The 23,749-nt window shown below is 44.9% G+C and overlaps 1 protein-coding gene across 3 annotated transcripts in view; it reads right to left on the reverse strand.

Annotated features, from left to right (window-relative positions):
- Positions 1-4,805: 4,805 nt before the first annotated feature.
- robo1 (roundabout, axon guidance receptor, homolog 1 (Drosophila)) overlaps positions 4,806-23,749 on the reverse strand; it is a 364,449-nt gene continuing 345,505 nt past the window's right edge. For all 3 annotated transcript variants that reach the window (XM_060833868.1, XM_060833867.1, XM_060833869.1), the window contains 3 exons: positions 21,478-21,801; positions 16,927-17,153; positions 4,806-6,208 (listed from right to left, as the gene is read on the reverse strand). In XM_060833868.1, coding sequence (XP_060689851.1) covers positions 6,194-6,208; positions 16,927-17,153; positions 21,478-21,801 — 566 coding nt within the window. In that variant the 3' untranslated portion in view covers positions 4,806-6,193. The remainder of the gene's footprint in view (positions 6,209-16,926; positions 17,154-21,477; positions 21,802-23,749) is intronic.

A 23,749-nucleotide genomic window follows, 5' to 3' on the forward strand; every position in this document is an offset into this window, starting at 1 on the left:
GGCTGTGTGGTGACTAGGAACTGAATACCGACGAATGTTCAACATTCAAGAAGAACAAACAAAAGGAAGAGGAGGTGGGGTTGTGCTGATCATACAGGAGGGACCAATACATCAGTACAGAAGGATCTCCAAATGGAAAAACATGGTGGAGATTCTGTTTGGAAAGAAATAGCAATGGGCAGCAGACAAATGTCAGAGTTATTTACAGGTCATCCAACTGTAGTATTTATCTTTGGGCACGGTAAAAACCAGGAGAGAAGGTTGTAACATGGGCAACACTGTAATCCTGGGTGACTTTAACCTACTCCTCGATTGGGTAAACTAACTGAGAACTGTTGTTGTGAAGGAAGTTAGGGATGGTTTTCTCGAGCAAGCTGAATGGAAGGCAGCCCTTTTTATATCTACTTTTTTGAAAAAATATAGAACCCCTGCACTGTAGAAGCAGGTCATGTGAGTCCACATCATCCTCTGAACAACATCCCACTCAGAGCCCTCCCACTCCATCTTATCCTTGTATGGCTAATCCATCCAGGCTGCACACCATGACCTGCACATCTTCCGATTGTGGGAGGAAACCAGAGGAAACTCACACAGACACAGAGAGACCCTGCAAACTCCAGACAGTTGTCTGAGAGTGAAATCGACCCTGGGTCCCTGGTGCTGTGAGGCAGCAGTGTTAACCACTGAGGCACCTGGTCACCCTGTTTCTGTTATGTAATGAAAGACAGCTAATTAATAACCTTGCTGAAAAGTAACATTCCAAGATGAGTGTCTAGAATATGATAAAACTTTACCTTATGTTTGAGAGTGAGGTAGTTCAATTTGACGAAAGTGTTTTAAATTTGAATAAGGGAAATGATGAAACATGAGACACCAGTTGACTGCATTGGATTGGGAAAATACATGAAAAGACGTGACTATACAAAGGCAAAGGACAGTTATTAAAGAACTACTGCATAGCTTCCTGCAGCTTTTTATTGCATGTAGGTGCAAAGACTCAGAAAACGACAAGCAACCAGGCTAACAAAGGAAGTTAAGGATTGTATGAACTTAAATGGAACGCTTATAAAGTGGCCAAAATTTATAATAAATCTGAGAATTGGATAATTTTAGAATACAGCAAAGGACAATTAAGAAACTGGAAAGGGAAGTGAGAATACAGTTTGAATGCAAGCGAGCAAAGAAACATAAAAATGGACTGAAGTTTTTTGTAAAAAGGCTATGTTTGGCGAAGGTGTATGTAGGTTGATTCAAAATGAATTTACTACAGAAATAGAGAAACTGTAGAGAAGCTAAACAATTACTTTGTCTCTATTTTTACTGAGGAAAATGCAAGAAATATCCCAGAATTAGAGATCCAGGTGACTCGGGTGTTTTAGGAGTTGAAGGAAATTAGTACTATTAAGAAAATTGTACTAGAGAAATTAACGGGGCTGCAATTTGATAATTCCCTTAGTCCTGCCATCAGATTGCTAAAGGAGGTGGCGAGAGAAATAGTTGATGCATTGGGAATCAGTATCCAAAATTCCATGATTTTCCTGGAATGATTCCTGCAGATTGGAAACTTGCAAGTATCACCCCGCAACTAAAGAAAGGAGTTGGAGAGAAAACAGGGAACTACAGAGACATCAGCCTTACATCAGTAGTAGGGAAACAATAGAGTCTCTCACAAAGAAAGGGATAAATGGGTTCTTGCATAAAAATGATCTGACTGGGCAGAGTCAGCATGAACTTGTGAGTGGAAAGTCATGATTAACAAACTTGTTGGAGATTTTGAGGATGTCATTAACAAAATTGTGAACAGGGAGTTAATGGACATAGTGTACTTAGATTTTCATGTGGCTTTTGATGAGGTCTCCCACAGGAGGTTAATTAACAAAGTTAAAATAAAATGGGATTGGAGGTAATGTGCTAGAATGGATGAATGATTGACTAATAGACAGAACACAGAGTAGGAATAGGAGGATATACCCATAAGAAATGCGAACAGGAGCAGATCATTTAGACCCTCAAGCCTGTTCCACCGTTCAATAGGATCAAGACTGATTCAACATTTCCTCACCTCCACTTTCCTGACCTTTCCCTGTATCCCTTGATTCCCTGACTGATCAAGAATTGATCTCGGCCTTAAAAATCTACAAGGATTCTGTCCCATGGCTGTCTGTGGCAAGGAGTTCCAAAGACTCACAACCCTCTGAGAGAAGACATTTCTCCACAACTCAGTCTTAAATTGGTGCCCTTGTATTCTGAGACTATGCCCTCTGGTGCTATACTCTTCCATGGGGGGAAACATCCTCTCGCCATTGACCCTGTCAAGCCCCTTAAGAGACCTGTGTGTTTCAAAGAAATCACCTCTCATTTTTTCTAAACTCCAATGAGCAGAGCCCAAACCTGTTTAGCCTCTGAAGAACATGGGGAGATCGAATTCAGATCTGTAAGATGCTAAAGGGGATTGACGAAGTAGACATAGAGAGGATGGGGCAATCATGGGTCATAGTTTTAGAATAAGGGGTGGCAGGTTTAGAACAGAGATGCGGGAGAAGTATTTCTCTCAAAGGGTTGTGAGTTCACTACCCAAGAATGCAGTGGATGTTTAGGGTCATTGTGTAAATTTAAGGAGGAGATAGATAGATATTTTAATTAGGAAGGGGTTAAAGGGTTACAGAGAGTGGGCAGGGAAGAGGAGTTGGGGCTGAACCATGATTATATTGGATGGATGTAGGTTTGCTCGCTGAGCTGCTACGTTCATTTTCAGATGTTTTGTCACCATACTAGGTAACATCTTCAGTGAGCCTCTGGACGAAACGTCTGAAAATGAACCTTCCAGCTCAGTGAGCAAACCTACATCTACAACCTCAACCTGAGCTACAAATCTTCTCAAAACTTGCTAATTGTGTTAAATGGCAGAGCAGAACTTGAGAAGCAGAATTACCTCCTCCTCTGAGTTCTTACGTTCTTAGTACGAAAGCTAATGGCATGTTAGCTTTTAATGGAAGAGGATTTGAGCCCAGGAGTCGTGAAATGTTTGCTCTGGTTGCATAGGTTTGCTCACACCTGGAGGACTGTCTGCAGGTGTGATCTCCTTACTTCAGCGAAGATCTTACTGCCGTGGAGGGAATGCAGACTTGATCCTGGGATGGAGGGACTGTCCAATGAAGAGAGTGTGGACAAACTGGGCTTGTATCATTGAGTTTCAAAAAATGAGAAGTGATCTCATTGAAAATTACAAATTACTTGTAGACAGAGTGGGTGCAGGTAAGATGTTTCCCCTGACTGAGGAGTTTAGAACCAGGACAGTTTAAAAATGAAATAGATGTCAGATATTATTGGGATGAAGAGAACTGATTTTACTCAGGAGGTGGCAAATGTTTGGAATGCAGCCTGGGTAACTGCATTGTGGATCACCACCTTCTGTCCATCAGAATGCCCATGACATTCCAGTTCCTTACCATTCAGTGAACCATTTTGCTCCCCAACTGCTAATATTTCCATCCAGAGATTGAGATAGTGTTCCAACAAAGCTCAACACCAACCAGGGGAGATAACACCTCATTTTCCACTCCCATGTTAAAACTTCCAGGACTGAACATTGTGATTAACAACTTCAGGACATGACCTCTGTCCTCCATTTTGATTACAACCCCCCCCCAACCCAACCCTTCCCCAGGTTGTGCCTTATGGCATGGAGGATCCATTTTCTCATGTCATACCTATCATTAACACTTATTTTACATCACTATCCTTCCTTTACCCCTCCACCCTGATTAACACTCCCTCGGTCTTTTGCTCTGAACACCCTCACCATTTGTTTCACTCACTCTTTCCCCTCTCTGTCAACAACACCATTTTCCAGCTCTCCTCTATTCTGAAGAAACGGTATTATGAACCTGAAACATTAACTCTGTTTCTCACTGCACAGATCCTGCCAGACCTGCTGATGTTTCCAAGCACTTTCTGTGTGCTGTTTCTGGTTTTGTTGAGCCTTCCATCATCCACAGTCTTTTGCCATGGTATTGTCAGGTCTTTGTGAGGAAAGGTTATTGCACGTTCTCCCCGTGTCTGTGTAGGTTTCCTCTGGGTGCTCCGGTTTCCTCCCACAGTCCAGAGATGTGTAGGTCAGGTGAATTGGCCATAGTGTAAGGTGCATTAGTCAGTAGTAAATATAGGGTCGAGAAATGGGTCTGGGTGGGTTGCTGTTTGGAGGATTGGTGTGGACATATTGGCCTGTTTCCATACTGGGGTAGGGTATCTAATCTAATCTAATCTAATCTAAAGGGTTACAGAATTAAGTCAGTAGACTCTAAGTGGAGATAAAATGCACATTAGCCCATAGCTGAACAGATTTGAGATGATTAGTATTTTCTTATGCTTCCTACAGAGAAGTGGAAGGTGCTTTTGCAAATAAATGATGGAGTGTCCTCCAGCTGTTGTGAAAGAAACTCACTGCAGCTCTTTAGACCTTCCAAACCCATGACAAGTACAATATAAAAGGTTAAGGGCAGCAGATACATGGGAGCACGGGTCTCTGCAAGTTACCCTCCAAGTCATTCACCATCCGTCTTGGAAATTGCTGTTTGCTGTTCCTTCGCTGTCAAAATCCTGGAACTCCTTCCCTAAGGGCACTGTGGACGGAGGGAAAATAAATTTTGAGACCACCCAGTGATGCCTACATCCCATGAGTGAGTAGCAAAAATGACTGCTTGTGGATGACCTTTTCTCCTGAGGATATACTGACAGTTTGGAGACATAGTTTTCTTTCTGGGGATAAAGACGCGTACTGCAACACTTTTGTGATTTTGAGGACAATTTTTAATAAATAATGTGGCAAGGAAATTACACTTTTAAGGATTATTTGATCCCGAATACGTAAATTTATGACTACGGAAAAGAACTCTTACATAAAAAGTACCAAACATTGTAGACAGGTTTGCCGATTCCCTTTGCAGGATACACCACCGTCTTTAGTACCACAAAACAGAAGGCCAAAGTTAAACCTTGATCCAATGACACCACCTGCCACACGAGATTAAAAAGTGATCTCTCTTCAGTTTTGTAGGGGGCTACCAGATATAAACCTGTACCTTCCCTCGAATGTAAAACATTGTACCCTGTTAATAATATTGCTGTTTCCAAGCAGCATTCTGTTACCGTATCTCTCTACCTCCTGCACTTGTCTGACACCATACTGAGCAGAAACAGCCTAGAGATCAGCACAGAACATTGAAGAGATGTTACAGTGGCAAAAGTCCTCACTGAAGTTTACACAGACTGGTCTCCTTGACTGTAAACGGCCACAATTTTTGTCTCAAATCTTCTTCTTGACAAGGACCTTCTCTGGCAAGAGACCAAATGAAATCTTTGCTTCTTTCACTTGGCTCTGTGCAAGCATTGGGACTCCCTATCTTGTCCCGAATTGAACCTCACATTTCCGTGTGGTCCCCCTCGCTTCCCCCTCCCCCAAAGTCAGCTGCTAACTCCCAACGGTTGAAAAATTGAACGCTTCTCCTATCTCCTCATTTCCCCAACCCCCCGCCCACCTTCTTTCGTTGCACTCAATTCTCCGCATACGTGTCGGAGATTCATAAGTACCATTGAAGAATGGTTTTCCTTTCAAAATTAGTGATTGTGCTTTTGAAACCAAGAAATAAACCAAAAAAAATTAAAACAGTGCATTACAACGACAAAAAAAATTATATATATTATTAAAAAAAAATTCAGCTTTTTGCCAAAATGGCCATTCTTTGGAGGATGGTGTTTAACACACGCCTTATGTACAACAGAGCTGAATGGGAACCTGGGGATTTAATGAGGTGCAAGAAAAAATCCAGTACATATTTACAATATGAATCACCCCATTTAGATTTTTCATGTTGTAGGAACTAATTTACTCTTGATCCAGAAAAGAAGTTTTCAAATTGAGTGATGGTTAAATCAAGACATAAATTATCATTAAAAGCCAAGATCGTCCCTCCCCACCCCACTCAGAAAGAAATGAAAAGCCAAAATTGAAGCAATTTTAAAAAAGGACGTGGTCAATCAATACGATGCAAACATTGATAATTTACATGGTCTATTGTTGCACCAAACATTATATCTGGCATCAAATATCATCGATGGGCAGGAGTTTTACAAAAACTGTTATAGATCTCTCCAAAGTGCAATCGGAGTTCATCATTTGACGTCGCTTTGTTCTTCAGCTCTCAGTCTCCTGCAAACAGAAACAAAGAAGGGGAAACATGTTAGCACCAGACACCATGCAGACACAGTGCTACACTAGAGATCTAGAGGCAATAGAACAAAGGGGCCCCGGATACAAAATCAACTGAGTGAGAGTAATGGAAAGGGATAGCTTGCAGGGTTTCTCAGGAATCATAAAACCCTACAACATGGAAGGAGGCCATTCAGCACATTGTGTGCACACCTATCTTCTGGAGAGCATCCCACTCAGATCTACCCCCACTACCCTACATCTCTGCATTCCCTGTGGCTAATCTACTGAGCCTCCACATTCCTGGATGCTACAGGGCAATTTTCCAGAGCTAATCCACCCAACCTGCTCATCTTTGGACTGTGGGAGGAAACCTATCCAGACACAGGGGAGAATGTGCAAATCCCACACAGACAGTCATCTGAGGGTGGAATCAAAGCCGGGTCACTGGTGCTGTGTGGCAGCAGTACTAACCACTGAGTCAGCATGCCACCCAGTAGCAGTGCTGAATCAGTATTGGGACACCTGCTTTTCCTAAAATATGTTAATGATTTATGCCTCGGAGCATAATTCTAATTTTTGCCAAAGAAACAAAACTCAGGAGAAGCACTGTAAACTGTGAGGGGGGTGAGTGTAGACTTTCAAAGGGACAGTTGATGTGGCCAGAGAGATGGCAGGTGAAGTTCAATGAGGAGATGATGCATTTTGACAGAAAGAACACAGAGTTGGTGTAAATTACAGCGTGCCATTCTGAAGGATGTGGAGGAGCAGAGAGACTTGTATGTATACAATCAGGGAGTGATGGTGGCCTAGTGGCATTGTCAGCAGTAAATCAAAGACCCTGGGGGCCTGGGTTCAAATCCCAACATAGCAAATGTTGGAATAAAATTCACTACAATCTCTAGAATTGAAAATCTCATGGTGACAATTGTTAATGATCTGGCCTATGCTTCACTTTCAGCAAGATGATCGAATCTTAAGTGCCCTTGCAAGACACTCAGTTATATTGAAGGGTGATAAACAATAAATGCTGGCCCAACCGTTATATAAAAGCAAATTACTGCGGATGCTGGAATCTGAAACCAAAAGAGAAAATGCTGGAAAATTTCAGCAGGTCTGGCAGCATCTATAAGGAGAGAAAAGAGCTGGCCCAACCACAGATGGACCATGAATAACAAAATAAAAGGCAAGTGTAGAAAGCAATTAATAAGGCATAAATGTTCCTGGCAACAAAAATAGAAATTGCTGGAAAAGCTCAACAGGTCTGGCAGCATCCGAGGAGCAGGAGAGTCAACGTTTCGGGCATAAGCTCTTCATCTGCATCTGCAGCCCTCACCTTCTTCTCTGTGGAGAAAAGGCAGAGTTAAAATTTGAGGTCATGTGACCCTTCTTCAGCCTGGCACTTGAAATGTTAACTCTGATTTCTCTCCTCAGATGCTTCCAGACCTGCTGAGTTTGTCCAGCAATTTCTGATTTCCAGTAATTCACACTTCTCTTGGTTTTTGTTATAAATATTCCTCGGCTTTATGAACAGGGGTGTACCTATTCATAAAGAGCAGAGAGGTTACAGTGAACAAGATGAGCTGACCTCAGTTGGAACACTGTGTAGAGTTCTGAGTGCTACACTCTTGGATGGAAGTGAAGGAATTGGAGATTGTGCTGAAGAGATTTATGAACATGAGACACTTCAGTTATGAGGAAAGATTGGGACTGTTCACCTTGGACAGGAAAAGGGGAAGAGGAGGTTTGATACAAATCTGACTTCATTTGTGAGAAGAGCACCCAATTCCAGTTCCTCAAGAACTGTGTTAGGCAACAGGAACTGGAGCTGGATGAACTTTGGATCATTCAGGAGGCGGAGGAGGTTATTGAGAGGAGTTACAGGGAGGTAGTTACTCCACAGCCACGAGAAGAAGATAGATGGGTTACCGTCTGGGCTAGGAAAGGGAACCGGCAGGCAGAATAGGGATCTCCTGTGGTGGTTCCCCTCAATAACAAGTATACCATTTTGGATACTGTTGGAGGGGGGGGGATGACTTACCAGGGGTAAGCATGGGGTACAGGAGCCTGGCGCAGAATCTGTCCCTATTGCTCAGAGGGGAAGGGGGAAGAGGAGCAGAGCAGTAGTCACTGGGGACCCCATAGTTAGAGGGACAGATAGGAGGTTTTTTAGATTAGATTACTTACAGTGTGGAAACAGGCCCTTCGGTCCAACAAGTCCACACCAACCCGCCGAAGCGCAACCCACCCACACCCCTACATTTACCCCTTACCTAACACTAGGGCAATTTAGCATGGTCAATTCACCTGACCCGCACATCTTTGGAATGTGGGAGGAAACCGGAGCACCAGGAGGAAACCCACGCAGACACGGGGAGAACGTGCAAACTCCACACAGTCAGTCACCTGAGTTGGGAATTGAACCCGGGTCTCTGGCGCTGTGAGACAGCAGTGCCAACCATTGTGCCACCGTGCTGCCCATGTGCCGTTTTGTGGGAACGAAAGAGACTCGCAATTGGTGTGTTGCCTCTCAGGTGCCAAAGTTCATGATGTCTCAGACAGTGTTTTCGGGATCCTTGAAGGGGAGGGGGGAAGGAACGGCCCCAAGTCATGGTCCACATAGGCACCAATAACACAGGGAGGAAGAAAGGTGGGGATCCAAGGCAGAAATTCAGGGAGCTAGAGTGGAAGCTTAGAGCTAGAACAAACAGAGTTGTTATCTCTGGTTTGTTGCCCATGCCATGTACTAGTGAAGCAGGAAACAGAGAGAGAATGGAACTGAACACGTGGCTGCAGGGATGGTGCAGGAGGGAAGGTTTTGGATAATTGGAGCTCTTTCTGGGGAAGGTGAGAACTTCACAAACAGGATGGTTTAAAAGGTCACGAGACAGCAGCGGCAATCAGGATGTTGGTTTGAAATGTGTGTACTTCAATACCAGGACCATCCAAAATAAGGTGGGTCAGCATGGGTTGGTACCTGGGGTTTTGATGTTGTGGCCATTTCAGAGATGTGGCCAGTGGGACAGGAACGGTTGTGGCAGATTCCAGGATTTTGATGTTTCAGCAAGAACAGAGAAGGTGGTAAAAGTTGTGGGCGGGGGGCATTGTCAATCAAAGGTAGTATTACAACAGCTGAGATAATATTTGAGGACTCATCCACAAATATTATCTGAGATAGTTTGGGATGAGGTTAGAAACAGGAAAGGAGAGGTCACCCTGTTGGGAGCTTTCTATAGGGGTCCAAATTGTTCCAGGGACGTAGAGGAAAGGTTAGCAAAGATGGTTCTCGATAGGAGCGGGAGTGACAGGATAGTTGTTATGGGGAAAGTGAGGACTGCAGATGCTGGAGACCAGAGTTGAAAAATGTGGTGCTGGAGAAACACAGAGGCCAGGCAGTATCCGAGGAGCAGGAGAATTGATGTTTCGGGCATAAGCCCTTCTTCAGGAAGTTATGGGTAGTTGTTATGGAGGACTTTAATTTCTCCGATATTTACTGGGAATACGATAGTTCAAGTAGTTTAGATGGGTCACTTATTGCTCAATGTGTGCAGGAGGGTTTTCTGACACAGTATGTAATCAGGCCAACAAGGGGTGATGCCACATTGGATTTGGTACTGGGGAATGGACGTAGGTGAGCACTTTGGCGATAGTGACCACAATTCAGTTATGTTTACAATTGCAATGGGCAAGGATAGGTATATACCACAGGGAAAGAGGTATAACTGGGGGAAAGGCAATTATGATGCGATTAGGCAAGATTTATGATGCATAGGATGGGAAAGAAAACTGCAGGGGAAGTCGAGGAACAGCCACTGTGAGCCTTTGATAAGTATATACCTATCAGGCAGGGAAGTCGTTGTCGAGAGAGGGAGCCAGGGTTTACTAAAGAAATTGTCACTCTTGCCGAGAAGAAGAGGAAGGCTTATGTGAGGATGAGGCGTGAAGGCTCAGTTCAGGGGCTTGAGAATTATCAGTTAGCCAGGAAAGATCGAAAGAGTGAGCTAAGAAGAGCCAGGAGGGGTCTTGAGAAGTTGTTGGTGGATAAGATCAAGGAAAACTCTTAGGACTTCTACAGGTATATCAGGAATAAAAAAATGACTAGACTAAGATTAGGGCCAATCAAAGATAGTAGTGGTAAGTTGTGTGTGGAATCTGAGGACATGGAGAAGTGATTATTGAATACTTTTCATCAGTATTCACATTGGAAAAGGGCAATGTTAGTGAGAACATGGAGATACAGGCTACAAGATTAGATGGGATTGAGGTTGACAAAAAGGAGGTTTTAGCAATTTTGGAAGATATGAAAATAGGTAAGACCTCTGGGGCAGATGGGATTTTTCCTAGTATTCTATGGAAAGTCAGGGAGGAGATTGCAGAGCCTTTGGCTTCAATCTTTATGACATCTTTGTCGACAGGAGTAGTGCCAAAGACTGGAGGATAGTAAATGTCGTTCCTTTGTTTAAGAAGGGGAGTCGGGATAACCCTGGTAATTATAGGCAGGTCAGCCTTACTTTGGTTGTGGTTAAGGTGTTGGAAAAGAGATAGGATCTATTATCGTTTGGAATGGAATAATTTGATTAGGGATAGTCAACACAGTTTTGTGAAGAGTAGGTCATGCTTCACTAACCTTATTGAGTTGATGTGGTGTATATGGACTTCAGTAAGGCATTTGATAACGTTCCACATAGTAGGCTATTGCACAAAATAATGAGTTTCGGGATTGAAGGTGATTTTGTGGTTTGGATCAGAAAGTGGCTAACTGAAAGAAGGCAGAGGTGGTGGTTGGTGGGAAATGTTCATTCTGGAGCTCAGTTACCATTGGTATGCTGCAAAGATCTGTTTTGGGGCCACTGCTGTTGTCACTTTTATACATGATCTGGAGGTGGGCGTAGAAGGATGGGTTAGTAAATTTGTGGATGACACTAAGGTAGGCAGAGTTGTGAATAGTGCCAAAGGATGTTGTGGGTTACAAAGGGACATAGATAAGGTGCAGAGCTGGGCTGAGAAGTGGCAAATGGAGTTTAATGTGGAAAAGTGTGAGGTAGTTCACTTTGGAAGAAGTAACAGGAATGCAGAGTACTGAGCTAATGGTAAAACTTTTGGCAGCATAGATGAACAGAGAGATCTTTGTGTCCAGGTGCACTAATCTCTGAAAGTTGCCACTCAGGTTGACAGGGTTGTTAAGAAGACATATGGTGTGTTGGTGTTTATTGGTAGGGAGATTGAGTTTTGGAGCCATGAGGTCATGCTTCAGCTGCACAAAACCCTGGTAAGGCTTCACCTGGAGTATTGTGTACAGTTCTGGTCACCTCATTAATGGAAGGTGTGGAAGCTTTGGAAAGGGTTCAGAGGAGATTCATTAGGATGTTGTCTGGTATGGAAGGAAGTCAAGATTAGAGTGGTGATGGAAAAGCACAGCAGGTCAGGCAGCATCTGAGCAGCAGCAAAATTGATGGTTCGGGCAAAAACCCTTCATCAGGAATGGCTTTTGCCCGAAACATCGATTTTCCTGCTCCTTGGATGCTGCCTGACCAGCTGTGCTTTCCCAGCACCACTCTAATCTTGACTCTGATCTCCAAAATCTGCAGCACCCACTTCTGCCTGGTATGGAAGGAAGGTCTTATGAGGAAAGGGTGAGGCAACTGAGGTTGTTTTTGTTGGAGAGAAGAAGGTTGAGAGGTGACTTAATCGAGATGAATAAGATAATAAGAGGTTTAGATAGAGTGGACAGTGAGAGCCTTTTTGCTTGGATGGTGAAGGCTAACATGAGGGGGCATAGCTTTAAATTGAAAGTGATAGATATAGGACAGATGTCAGAGGTAGTTTCTTTACTCAGAGAGTAGTAGGGGGTGTGGAATGACCTGCCTGCAACAGTAGTAGACTCACTGACGTTAAGGACATTTAAATGGGCATTGGACATACGTATAGGTAATAATGGAATGGTGTAGGTTAGATGGGATCAGATTAATTTTGTAGATCGGTGCAACATCGAAGGCCAAAGGGCCTGGGTACTGCGCTGTAATGTTCTATGTCCTACATGTTTTCAAAATCGTGAGGAGACTCGACAGAGTACAGAGGAGAAACTGTTCTCACTCGTGAAAGGGAGTAAGAACCAAAGGGCGCAGACTTGAGTTCTGACAAAGGGTCACCGGACCCAAAACGTTAACTCTGATTTCTCTTCACAGATGCTGCCAGACCTACTGAGCTTTTCCAGCAACTTTCGGTTTAAAGTAGCTTATAAAAGAAGCAAATACAAAGTCAGAAACCCACAGCAAACAGATAGGGCCTGGATTGTGCTGACTGGAAGGGTGATGGCAGCAGGTTTAATTGAGACATCATACTGGGCATGACGTCATAGAATCATACAACACAGAACAGGCCCTTCGGCCCATTGAATCTATACCATCAAAAATATGCTACTACCTACACTAGTCCCACTTTTTCACATTAGGCTCATAAAGTTATGATACCTCCAAGTGCTTTATGAAGATTGTGAAGGTACACATCTCTATTATCCTCTAAGGCTGTGCATTGCAGATCCCTGCAACCTCTAAACTTTCTACCTTTCACTGTAAAAGTTTGCCCCTTGTTCTTGACCCTTTGACTAAGCAGTTTGATTATATAAATCGAAATAACGTGTGACGTTATGGGGAAAAGGCTCGAAAATGGCTCTAAGCCATAATGCTCAGTCTGAGAACTGGTACAGACATGATGAGCCAAATGGTCTCCTTTAACTGGCGATTTCCACATACTTTGTCATCCATTTGTCCCTCTGCCCTATTCCCGCACCCTCTCGGGTCCAGTAGTGGAGTGTTTGCGAGACTGAATTATACATTTAATGATCTGATACCAAACTCAAATGTAACCTAGAATGAGATGACACCAAAATTGGAGGTGTAGTGGACAGCGAAGAATGTTACCTCAGATTACAATGGGATCTTGGTCAGATGGGCCAATGGTTTGAGGAGTGGCAGATGGGGTTTAATTTAGATAGATGCAAGGTGCTGCATTTTGGAAAAGCACAACAGAGCAGGATTTATACACTTAATGGTAACGTCCTGGGGAGTGTTGCTGAACAAAGAGACTTTGGAGTGCAGGTTCATAGCTCCTTGAAAGTAGAGTCGCAGGTAGATAGGATAGTGAAGAAGGCGTTTGGTATGCTTTCCTTTATTGGTTCAAGTATTAGGTACAGGAATTGGGAGGTCATATTGCAGCTGTACAGGACATTGATTAGGCCACTGTTGGAATAGTGTGTGCAATTCTGGTCTCCCTCCTATCAGAAGGATGTTGTAAAACTTGAAGGGGTTCAGAACAGTGTGAAAGAATTGTTCCCCTTTATGATATTGAATTGTGACTGTAATTATCTGATAGCGAACTCAATCCCCATCAACTCAATCTCAAACAACACAATCCCAACCAACTCAATTCCAAATAGATCAATCCCAAAACCAACATCACCCAATACTAAACTTAATTGATGAGACCAGGAAAACAAAATTCTTTGTCAAAATGTGTCCATTTTTAGCAAGTCTCAAGTTCTACAAGATTCTAGATTAGAGTGGTGCTGGAAAAGGACAGCAATTCAGGCAGCATCCGAAGAGCAGGAGAGTCGACGTTTCTGAAGAAGGGCTCATGCCCGAAACGTCGAATCTCCTGCTCCTTGGATGCTGCCTGACCTGCTGCGCTTTTCCAGCAACACATTTTCAGCTCAGATGTCATCTCAGCCTCAATTCTATTTTCCTGCCCGCTCTGCATAACCCTTAAACCCATTACTGTTTAAAAATCTCTCTCCCCTTCTTAAATTTACTCAATGCCTCATCATCCACTGCATTCTGGAGGAGTGAATTCCACAGATTGAACACCCTTTGATAGAAATAATTCCTTCTCATCTCTGTTTTAAATCTGCCCCTCCCTATCCTAAAGCTATGACCTCTTGCTCTAGTTTGCCCCATATGAGGTACACATTCTATCTGTGTCTACATTGTCCATCCCCTTCAGCATCTTCTCAACCTCTGTTAGCTCACCTCTTATTCTTCCAAACAGCAAAGAGTATAGGCCTAAACTGCTACTCTTTCTGAGACCACTTTTGAAATACTGCATACAATTCTGGTCACTCTTCTATCGAAAGGATTTTGTAAAACTTGAGAGGGTGCAGAAAATACTTACAAGGATGTTGCTGGAACTGGAGGGTTTGAGCTACGGGGAGAGACTGAAAGGGCTGGGATATTTTCTCCTGGAGTGTTGGAAGCTGAGGAGTGACCTCATAGAGGTTTATAAAATCATGGTGGGGGGCATGGGCAGGGTGGATAGCTATGGTTGTTTTCCCAGTATAGGTGAGTCCAAAGCTAGAGGGCATTGTGGGCGGCACGGTGGCACAGTGGTTAGCACTGCTGCCTCACAGCGCCGGAGACTCGGGTTCAATTCCCGACTCACACGACTGACTGTGTGGAGTTTGCACGTTCTCCCCGTGTCTGCATGGGTTTCCTCCGGGTGCTCTGGTTTCCTCCCACAGTCCAAAGATGTGCGGGTCAGGTGAATTGGCCATGCTAAATTGCCCGTAGTGTTAGGTAAGTGGTAAATGTAGGGGTATGGGTGGGTTGTGCTTTGGCGGGTTGGTGTGGACTTGTTAGGCCGAAGGGCCAGTTTCCACACTGTAAGTAATCTAATCTAATAGGTTTAAGGTGAGAGGGGTAAGATTTACCTGAGGGGTAACTTTTTCATGTAGAGGCTGGTGTGTGTATGGAATGAGCTGCCAGTGATGGAGGCTGGGACAATTACATTTAAAAGTTTATGAAATGGAAGGGTTTAGAGGGATATAGGCCAAATGCTGGCAAGTGGGATTAGATTAATTTACGATATCTGGTCAGCATGGACAAGTTGGGCCGAAGAATCTGTTTCCACGCTGTACATCTCTATGGCTCTATAAGACAAGCCCCTCATCTCTGGAATCAATCTGGTGAACCTCCTCTGAACTGCCTCTAATACAACTACATCCCTCCTTGTGTAAGGGGACAAGACAGACCTCCTCCTGTTATGTTGGTCAAACTAACATGGAAAACTAAAAGGAAATTTGGGACAGAGGAGAGTGACATGGATTGAGCCTGGTTGATTGAGCTTGGGGGAGAAATTGGAAGAGCGGTGCTGGCTATCAGAATGATAGGGAAGGGTGTGGGAGCGTAAAATATATTGAAACATAACTTAAGAGTTCATGCAGCAAAACTTGAGCAGGAAAACTTTTCCAAATTGCAGAAGGGAAAGACAAACTGAGGGTTTTGGAGTAAGTCGCAGAGGGTGGGATTAACTTCAGAGAAGTCATCAAACTAGAGTAAATAAGGAATTGGTGATGGTGCACCACCAGAAAACAGGTACAATGTTATAAAACAACCAGAGGTCACATCAGGAATGTTCTGCTTCACCTGTTATGATCTAATCAAACTGTCTGAAAAGATGGTGAAATCAGACTCAATGGGAGCCTTTAATCCAGCAATTGTTTGAAGGGGAAATAATGTCTGAGGCTATTAGGGAACTCATTGGATAGCTCTTTCAAAGCTCCAGCATCGGCGTGATGGGCTGAAAGGCCTCAGAGGCATAGGGTTTTTACAGAATGGAAAATGGCCGTTCAGCCCATCATGCCTGCACAAGTTACAGAGACACAGAGTCATGGAGATGTACAGCACGGAAACAGATCCTTCAGTCCAACTTGTCCACGCTGACCAGATATCCTAAACTGATCTAGTCCCATTTGCCAGCACTTGGCCCATATCCCTCTCAACCCTTCTTATTCATACACCCATCCTGATCTATTCTTCTCCCACTGTCCAGTGCTTGGCCCCCACTCTGATGTTCCATGTGCTCATTTAAGTAGTTCTTAATGTTTCCTGCCCCAGCACCATTCAGACAGTGAATTCCCAATTCCCATCACCCTGGGGATGATTTTTCTTTCCTGAGATTCCCTCTAAACCTAGAGCTTCTACCTTAAAACTGAACCCCCTGCTCACTGACCCCTCGACTAAGGTTTCTCCCTCTCTATGGAGAAAGTGAGGTCTGCAGATGCTGGAGAGTCAGAGTTGAAAGGTGGGATGCTGGAAGAGCACAGCCAGTCAGGCAGCATCTGAGGTGCAGGAGAGTCGACATTTCGGGCACAAGCCCCTCATCAGGAATGGAGCTGCAGATGAAGTGCTTATGCCTGAAACACCGACTCACCTGCTCCTTGGCTACTGCCTGACCTGCTGTGATTTTCCAGCAGCACACTTCCCAACTTCTCCCTGTCTACCCCAGCTATGCTGCTTATAATTTTGTACACCTCAATCAGGTCCCCCTTCAGCTCCAGGGAAAACAAGCCCACCCTCTCTAGTGTCTCGCTGAGTCGCTCCAGACCAGGCAATGCCCTGACCATCTGACTGAGCTGATTAATACTCGAAGGGTGTTGTACATATGAACTGGGAAGAAGAGTAGGATATTCGGCCCTTCAAGCCTGCTCTAGTATTCAATAAGGTCATGGCTGAATGGATTATAACCTCATCTGTGCTTTCCTGCAGGTCCCCCATGATCTTTCAGCTTACACTTTGCTTTAATTTTCACGGGATGCGAATCAGATATGAGACTCTAACAGTTCCAAAAATCTGTCCTCTCTACAGCTATCCTACACCCCCAATCCTATCCCGCGACCACCCCCCACCACCGCCTTTCTCCAACATGAACGATTCCTGATCGCTTACCTCAAGGTCTTCTTCCTCCTCACATTCATACGTTCCCATTTCCTGAAGGCCAGTGTCCATGGGATTCCTGCGGGAAATGCCACTGGTGCTGCTGGCCATGAGTTGTTCCGCTCTTCTCCGACCTCCAGACCCTCTTGAAGACATGGAGCTGGAGGAGCTGGGTTCCCTGGGATTCTGTGCAGAGGGGAATGTTGGCCGGCTGTAAGGAAGCACATCCTCAGGGGCCCCTGTATGACACACACGTGAGAAGGTAAGATGGTGGGGCGGGGTGGTGGGAGGGCCCCTTCGCACCACATGAATGCCAGGCTACGACCATCACCAATAAGAGACAAACTAACCACCGCCCCTTGACATTCGATTGTGTTACCATCACTGAGTCCCCCACTATCAACATCCCGGGAGTTACCACTGATCAGAAACTCAACAGAAACACAACTGGACTCACCACATAAACGTAGGGGCTATAACAGCAGGTCAGAGGCTGGGAATACTGCAGCTAGTAACTCATCTCTTGATTCCCCAAAGGCTGTCCACCATCTACCAGGCAAAAGTCAGGGGTGATGGAATACTCCCCACTTGCCTGGATGGATGCAGCTCTAACAACACTCAAGAAGCTTGATACCATCCAGGACAAAGCAGCCGCTTGTTTGGCACCACATCCACTCCCTCTACCACCGATGCTCAGTAGCAGCAGTGTGAACTATCTACGAGATGTACTGCAGAAATTCCCCAAAGATCCTCAGACAGCCCTGACCAAACCCATGACCACCTCCATCTTAAAGGACAAGGACAGTGAATACATGGGAACACCACCCCTGCAAGTTCCCCTCCAAACCACTCACCATCTTGACTTGGAAATATATCGCTGTTCCTTCACTGTTGCTGGGTCAAAGTACTGGAATTCCCTCCCTAGGGGCATTATAGGCCTAACTACAGCACATGGACTGCAGCGGTTCAAGAAGACAGCTCACCCCCACCTTCTTCAAGGGGCAACTAGAGACAGGCAATAATAGCTGGGCCCAGCCAGTTACATCCACATCCCAACAAAATGAACAAGTTAAAAAAAAGCCCAGAAGACCCATAATCATTTCCTTGCCATTGTTCTTGCCCCATGATTGTGTTAACATGAGAAAGACAGATGTGCATATCTTCTTTTTAATGCTTTCTCATGGTCAGTGGGCATTGCTGGAGATGATAGAATTTATGGTCTATCTTTGGACTGAGTGAGGCACTCACCCATTTCAGAGCTAGTTAAGAAGCAGCCCTCTCACTGTGGGTCTGAAGCCACATATAGTCCAGACCAGGTGAGATCAGTAGATGTCCGCTTGCAAACCAGATGGGGTTTTACAAATTGTAAAGAAAACAAGAATGAGAGGGACATAGATTTAAAATAACGTGTGAAAGTATCAAGGGTGATGTAAGGAAAAATGATTTTCCCCAACGAGTCGTCAGGGTCTGGAATGCTCTGCCTGGAAATTTGGTGGAAGTGAGTTCAGTTGAGGCACTCAGGAGGGTATTGGGTGGTTACTTGGATAGAAAGGGTGTGCAAGGGACTTGGGGGAAAGGTAGGACATTGACATTGGGTACTAGAACTTGTGTAGGCATGGCAGGCCTCTTTTGGTGCTATAACAATTTGACGATTCTGAGATATGGCAGAGTCATGGCCACAATTACTGAGCCTAACTTTTGATTGAATTGCTGGAACGTATTCATTGATTGAATATAAATTCCACCAGCTGCAATCGTGGGATTTGAAATCCATATCCTGAGAATGTCAGTTTGGGTCTCCAAATTGCTAGTGCAATGACATCATCACCTGTCCACCTCCACCCCGTGATACTTTGCCTCCTACCTTTCCTGAATTGGTCACATGAACAAGGAAGCGTGGACAATTCAGCCCCTCAAGCCTGCGGCACCGTTCAGTAAGATAATGGCTGGTCGGATTGTAACCACATCCTCCTTCTAAACTTTCAGCCCTTGCTTAACAAGGATCTGTCACCACTGCCTTAAAATATCCAAGGATCTGCTTCCACTATATTTCTGGGAAGAACTTTCCAAAGACTCACAACCCACTGGGATACAGAGGTTTTTAACCAGGAAGGGAATCCAGGAGTTATTGGGAAAAGGCAGGAAAGTGTATTTGAGAATGATCAGCCACGTTCCCAGTGAATGGCACAGTAGACTCAATGGGCTGAATGGCCTACTTCTTCACTTGTGTCCTATAGTGTTATCTCTGCTTTAAATGGATGGTCCCTGGATTTTAAAAAGTGATCTGTAGTTCAAGATTCTCTCACAAGAGGAATCCATATCCACCCAGTCAAGTCCTCTCAGAATCCTAGATGTCTCCATTGTATGATACCCAAGCACACACAACTCATGATCAAATGGACTTGAGCCAAATGAGGGAGGAAGAAACAGATGGCTGTGTTGACAGGGTGTGTAGAAGGAGGGTAGGAGATGGATTGTGCATTGTATAATCACTGGTATGGTCCAGTTAGGCCAAATGGTGCTCAGTTGCAAATTACTTGCAAACTGATCGGTTTGAATGCCTACTCTGTATGTTAACCATATCCCCCTAATCCTGATTGGATGATTGTAGACTTTTAATCTGATGGCCTTGCCCTACACTCCTCGATTGTCCAGTACTTGATTAATGCAGCTTCTGAGACAAGGTGAAAATCTCCCATGTTCTTTCTCCTCATGTGCTTGGCCAGTGGCAGTGTCTTTGAGAATCATCTTACATCCTGGAAATCCCTGGGACAATCCAGAAGGATTGGCCAGCCTAACGCAGTAAGTCTCAAAAATCATGCATCCTAAAATCATAGCTGAGTGTGAAACAGTACTTTACGATGCAGTGAATTTCAGGCGCCATATCCATCACTTTCAACATTGAATGATAGAATCCCTACAGTGAAGAAACAGGCCATTCAACCAACAATGATCTGAACAGCATCCCCAACTAATCTTATTCCCATTAAACCCACATTCCCCCTGAGTAATCCACCTAACCTGCACATCCCTGGACACTATGAGCAATTTAGCATGGCCAATCCACCTAATCTGCACATTTTGGGCTGTGGAAGGATACTGGAGTACACCCATGCACCCACGGGAACATGCAAACTCCACATAGACAGACGTCCATGGGTGGAATTGAACCCAGGTTCTTAGCACTGTGAGGCATTAACGCTAACCACTGAGCAACTATATTGACCCAATATTCATTACCTCCACCACCATTGCTCAGAAGCAACACTGTATTATCTACAAAATGCACTGTAGAAATTTACCAAAGACAGTACCTTCCAAACCCTGGACCACTTCCATCTTGAAGGACAAGGGGAGCAGATACATGGGAACACCACCCCCTGCGAGTTCCCTCCAAGCCACTCACCATCCTGACTTGGAAATATATTGCCATTCCTTTAGTATCACTGGAAAAATGTTCATTGTTGGAAAACAGAGGAGACTGGCTGATTAGATTGATTTAAGGTCAATTGGGATGGAGCTTTGATCAACAAGGAGGTTAACAGCAATGGAATACAGACAGGAAGGTGGGGTTGAGACCATATTCAGCTCAGCCATGATTTTATTGAATAGTGGAGCAAGTTTAAAGGGCCAAATGTCCTCATTGTGCTCCTGAATTCCATGTTACTAACAGCTGTGTGTGTGTACCTAAAGCACATGGATTGTAGAGGTTTAAGAAGGCAGGTCATCAACACCTTGTCAACGGCAAACAGGCAACAAATAGTGACCCAGCCAGTGACATTCACACCCTTGACAGAGCAAAAAAAAGATCAATTGAGAAGCGAAATAACGTGGAAAATTAGGAAGCGATGATACTGTGCAACAACCAGGGCCATTGGGTGAAACTGTGGAATCACAAGGCACAAACGTTAGTCATGAATAATCCAGTTATGAATTCAAGAAGATCTTTTATCAGAGAGTGGTGAGAATGTGAAGTGTTGAGGTGATTGGCGTGGACCCATTTAGGGGGAACCTTGATAAAAAAAAAGAACACGAGGAAGGAAAAAACAGATGGCTGTGTTGACAGGGTGTGTAGAAGGAGGGCAGGAGATGGATTGTGCATTGTATAATCACTGGTATGGACCAGTTAGGCCAAATGGTGCTCAGTAAATTCTTTACAAACTGATCGGTTTGAATGCCTATTCTGCATATTAACCATATCCCCCAGGTCTTCTCAGCCTGTCTCCACATTCCTCTTCCTATAACAAGAACCACACGTCAAAGCAGTTCCTCAGTGCAGGTCAGGCATCCAGAGGTAGCAATGGGAAGGTCTCACCAGACCACAGGACTGCTCTCTCATTGGAGAGAGACCACAGGTAGTGGTTTAATCTGAAGGTCACTACATCTCAGGTGAGGGCAATAAATTGAGAAGGACAGTCTTTCATGGTAACCTCGGTCAGTGTGGGAATTGAACCCATGCTTTTGGGGTCACTCTGTGTCACAGACCAGCCGCCCAGCCATGACCAACCTGCTCTTTGTGATTCTGCCAGGCACTAGGGGGAGCAGTCACTTCCGTTTTCTTACCTGTTGGAAGGCGGGCCTTTGGCTGGGAAGGTTCCCGCTTGCTGGCCTTGTTCAGGCGTTGCTTGGCTCCATGGGCTTCCTGCTGCCAGGCATCAGGAAGGTCTCGGCACTCTGGCGGGTTTGTGCGGCTTTCGGGAAGGTGCTGGGCATCCGCGCCTTCTCTTCCTCGGAGGCCGCTGGCCTTCCTGCTGTCCCCGGCTCGCTCCACCCTCTGTTCCACTGCGTGGGATTTCGGGACCATGGGTGGCCAAGCCTCCAGGTGACCCTTGGTCTGGAAGCTGGGCGATTTGATGGCAGGAGGGGGAATCGGAGGAGGAGGCAGCTCTAAGATTGCAAGCACATTAATAAAAAAATCATTGCATTTTTCCGTTACCTTCTCGTGTCTCAAAATCTCTTCAGGACCCAACTTGCTGGTAAGGCCAGCACCTTGTCTCTACTCATCACACCCTCATCCATTATTATTAGACACTGAGCCACAATAAAGATGTACAGAGTCAAAAAGCCTGGTCAAAAAGGTTGGTTTTTGATGAAGGCAGGGAGATTCAGGCAGAGAAAGAGTTCCAGAGCTCAGGGCCCAGGCAGCTGCAGAGCCATCTGCCTCAGTAGTGGAGTGATTATACTCAGGAGACAGACAAGAGCCCAGAATCAGCGCAGTGGAGAGATCTCAGAGGGCTGAAAGAGGTTGTAAAGATAAAGAGGGGTGAAGCTACACAAGGATTTGAAAACCAGAATGAAAACATACCCTGTAGAAACACGGAAACTAGTAGGCCATTCAGCCCTTTGAGCCTGCTCCACCATTCAATATGATCAGGGTTGATCATCCAACGTTTTCTCCCCATTGCCTTTACTCCCATTATTCCTTGGAATTATATCTAATTCCTTCTTGAAAACAATCAACGTTTTAACCTCAGCCACTTTGTGACAAAGATTTCCATAGTCTCCCCATCTCAGTCCTACATGGCCTATCCTGTATTCTGAGGATTTGACCCCTGGTCTGGACTCCCTGGTCATGGGGAATATTCCCTCCTGTGTTTGCCCTGGCTAATCCTGTAATCTGGCTGTTAGTGTCTGCACAGCTTTGTGATGAGTTGCTGAATGACATTCCCCAAACACAGAACTGTAAATGCTTCCTGCTCACTCAGCCCTCTCTCTATGTTATGTAAAGAATCCAAAGAGTTGGAATGTTTCTCCTTAGGGCAGAGAAATTCTCAGAAATGGAAACATTTGCAGCATTGATGAAGGGCTTAGGCCGGAAGCATCGATTCTCCTGCTCCTCAGATGCTGCCTGACCTGCTGTGCTTTTCCAGCATCACACTGTCAACTCTGATCTCCACATCCGCAGCCCTCACTTTCTCCTGGACAGAGTGGATGTTGGGAAGATGTTACCATTGGTAGGAGACACCAGGACCTGAGGGCACAGCCTTAGACTAAAGGCAAGACCTTTTAGAATGGAGATAAGGAGAAACTTCTTCAGCCAGAGAGTGGGGAATCTCTGGAAGTCATTGCCACAGAAGGCAATGGAGGAGAAGTCATTGAGTATATTTAAGGTAGAGATTGGTTCTTGACTGTCGAGTGGATCAAAGGCTACGGGGAAAATGTGGGAGAATGGGGTTGAGAAACCTATCAGCCATGATTGAATGGTGGAGCAGACTCAATGGGCTGAATGGCCTATGTCTTATGGTCTTGTGGAAACACAGAGTGCTGGAGAAACTCAGCTGGTCTGGCAGAATCTGTGGAGAGAGAAGCAGTGCCACTAATTCCTGAACCAGTTCTAAGGAAGAGTCATGCATCATTTGAAAGAAACACAGGGGAGATCTCTCTAACATCTTGCCCCAACTGTCATTCTTCAATCAACATAACCAAACCTATATGGTTGTTATCACACTGTGCACACATTGATTGCTCTGTGTGCACAGCAGTGTGATAAAGCAGTGGGCTCCAACAACACCCTGGAGTTGTTCAGGGAGAGGTGGGCGCCGCAGGGAGTGGAGTGCATCATTTCCCCCTCCAACTCTATTTTGATTTAATCCCTGCCCTCCCCTTCACTGTTTTGATCACACAGCATTGCCTTTTGATGTGAAGGGCACTGCTTGTCACAGGCCACTCGGGTGTTTCCTTTACTTCCTGGTGGTGGAAATTGAATAAAGATTTGTGCACTTTGTGTCTCTCACTGTGTCTCACACCTGCACACACACACCACGGGTGCTGGGGAAAAAATAAGCACTACCACAGTTAGGTGGTAGTCTGGGGGTTTAAACAAAAAGAGAAGAAA

Source organism: Hemiscyllium ocellatum, chromosome 12 (genome assembly GCF_020745735.1).
Source record: "Hemiscyllium ocellatum isolate sHemOce1 chromosome 12, sHemOce1.pat.X.cur, whole genome shotgun sequence".
Lineage (NCBI taxonomy): Eukaryota > Metazoa > Chordata > Chondrichthyes > Orectolobiformes > Hemiscylliidae > Hemiscyllium > Hemiscyllium ocellatum.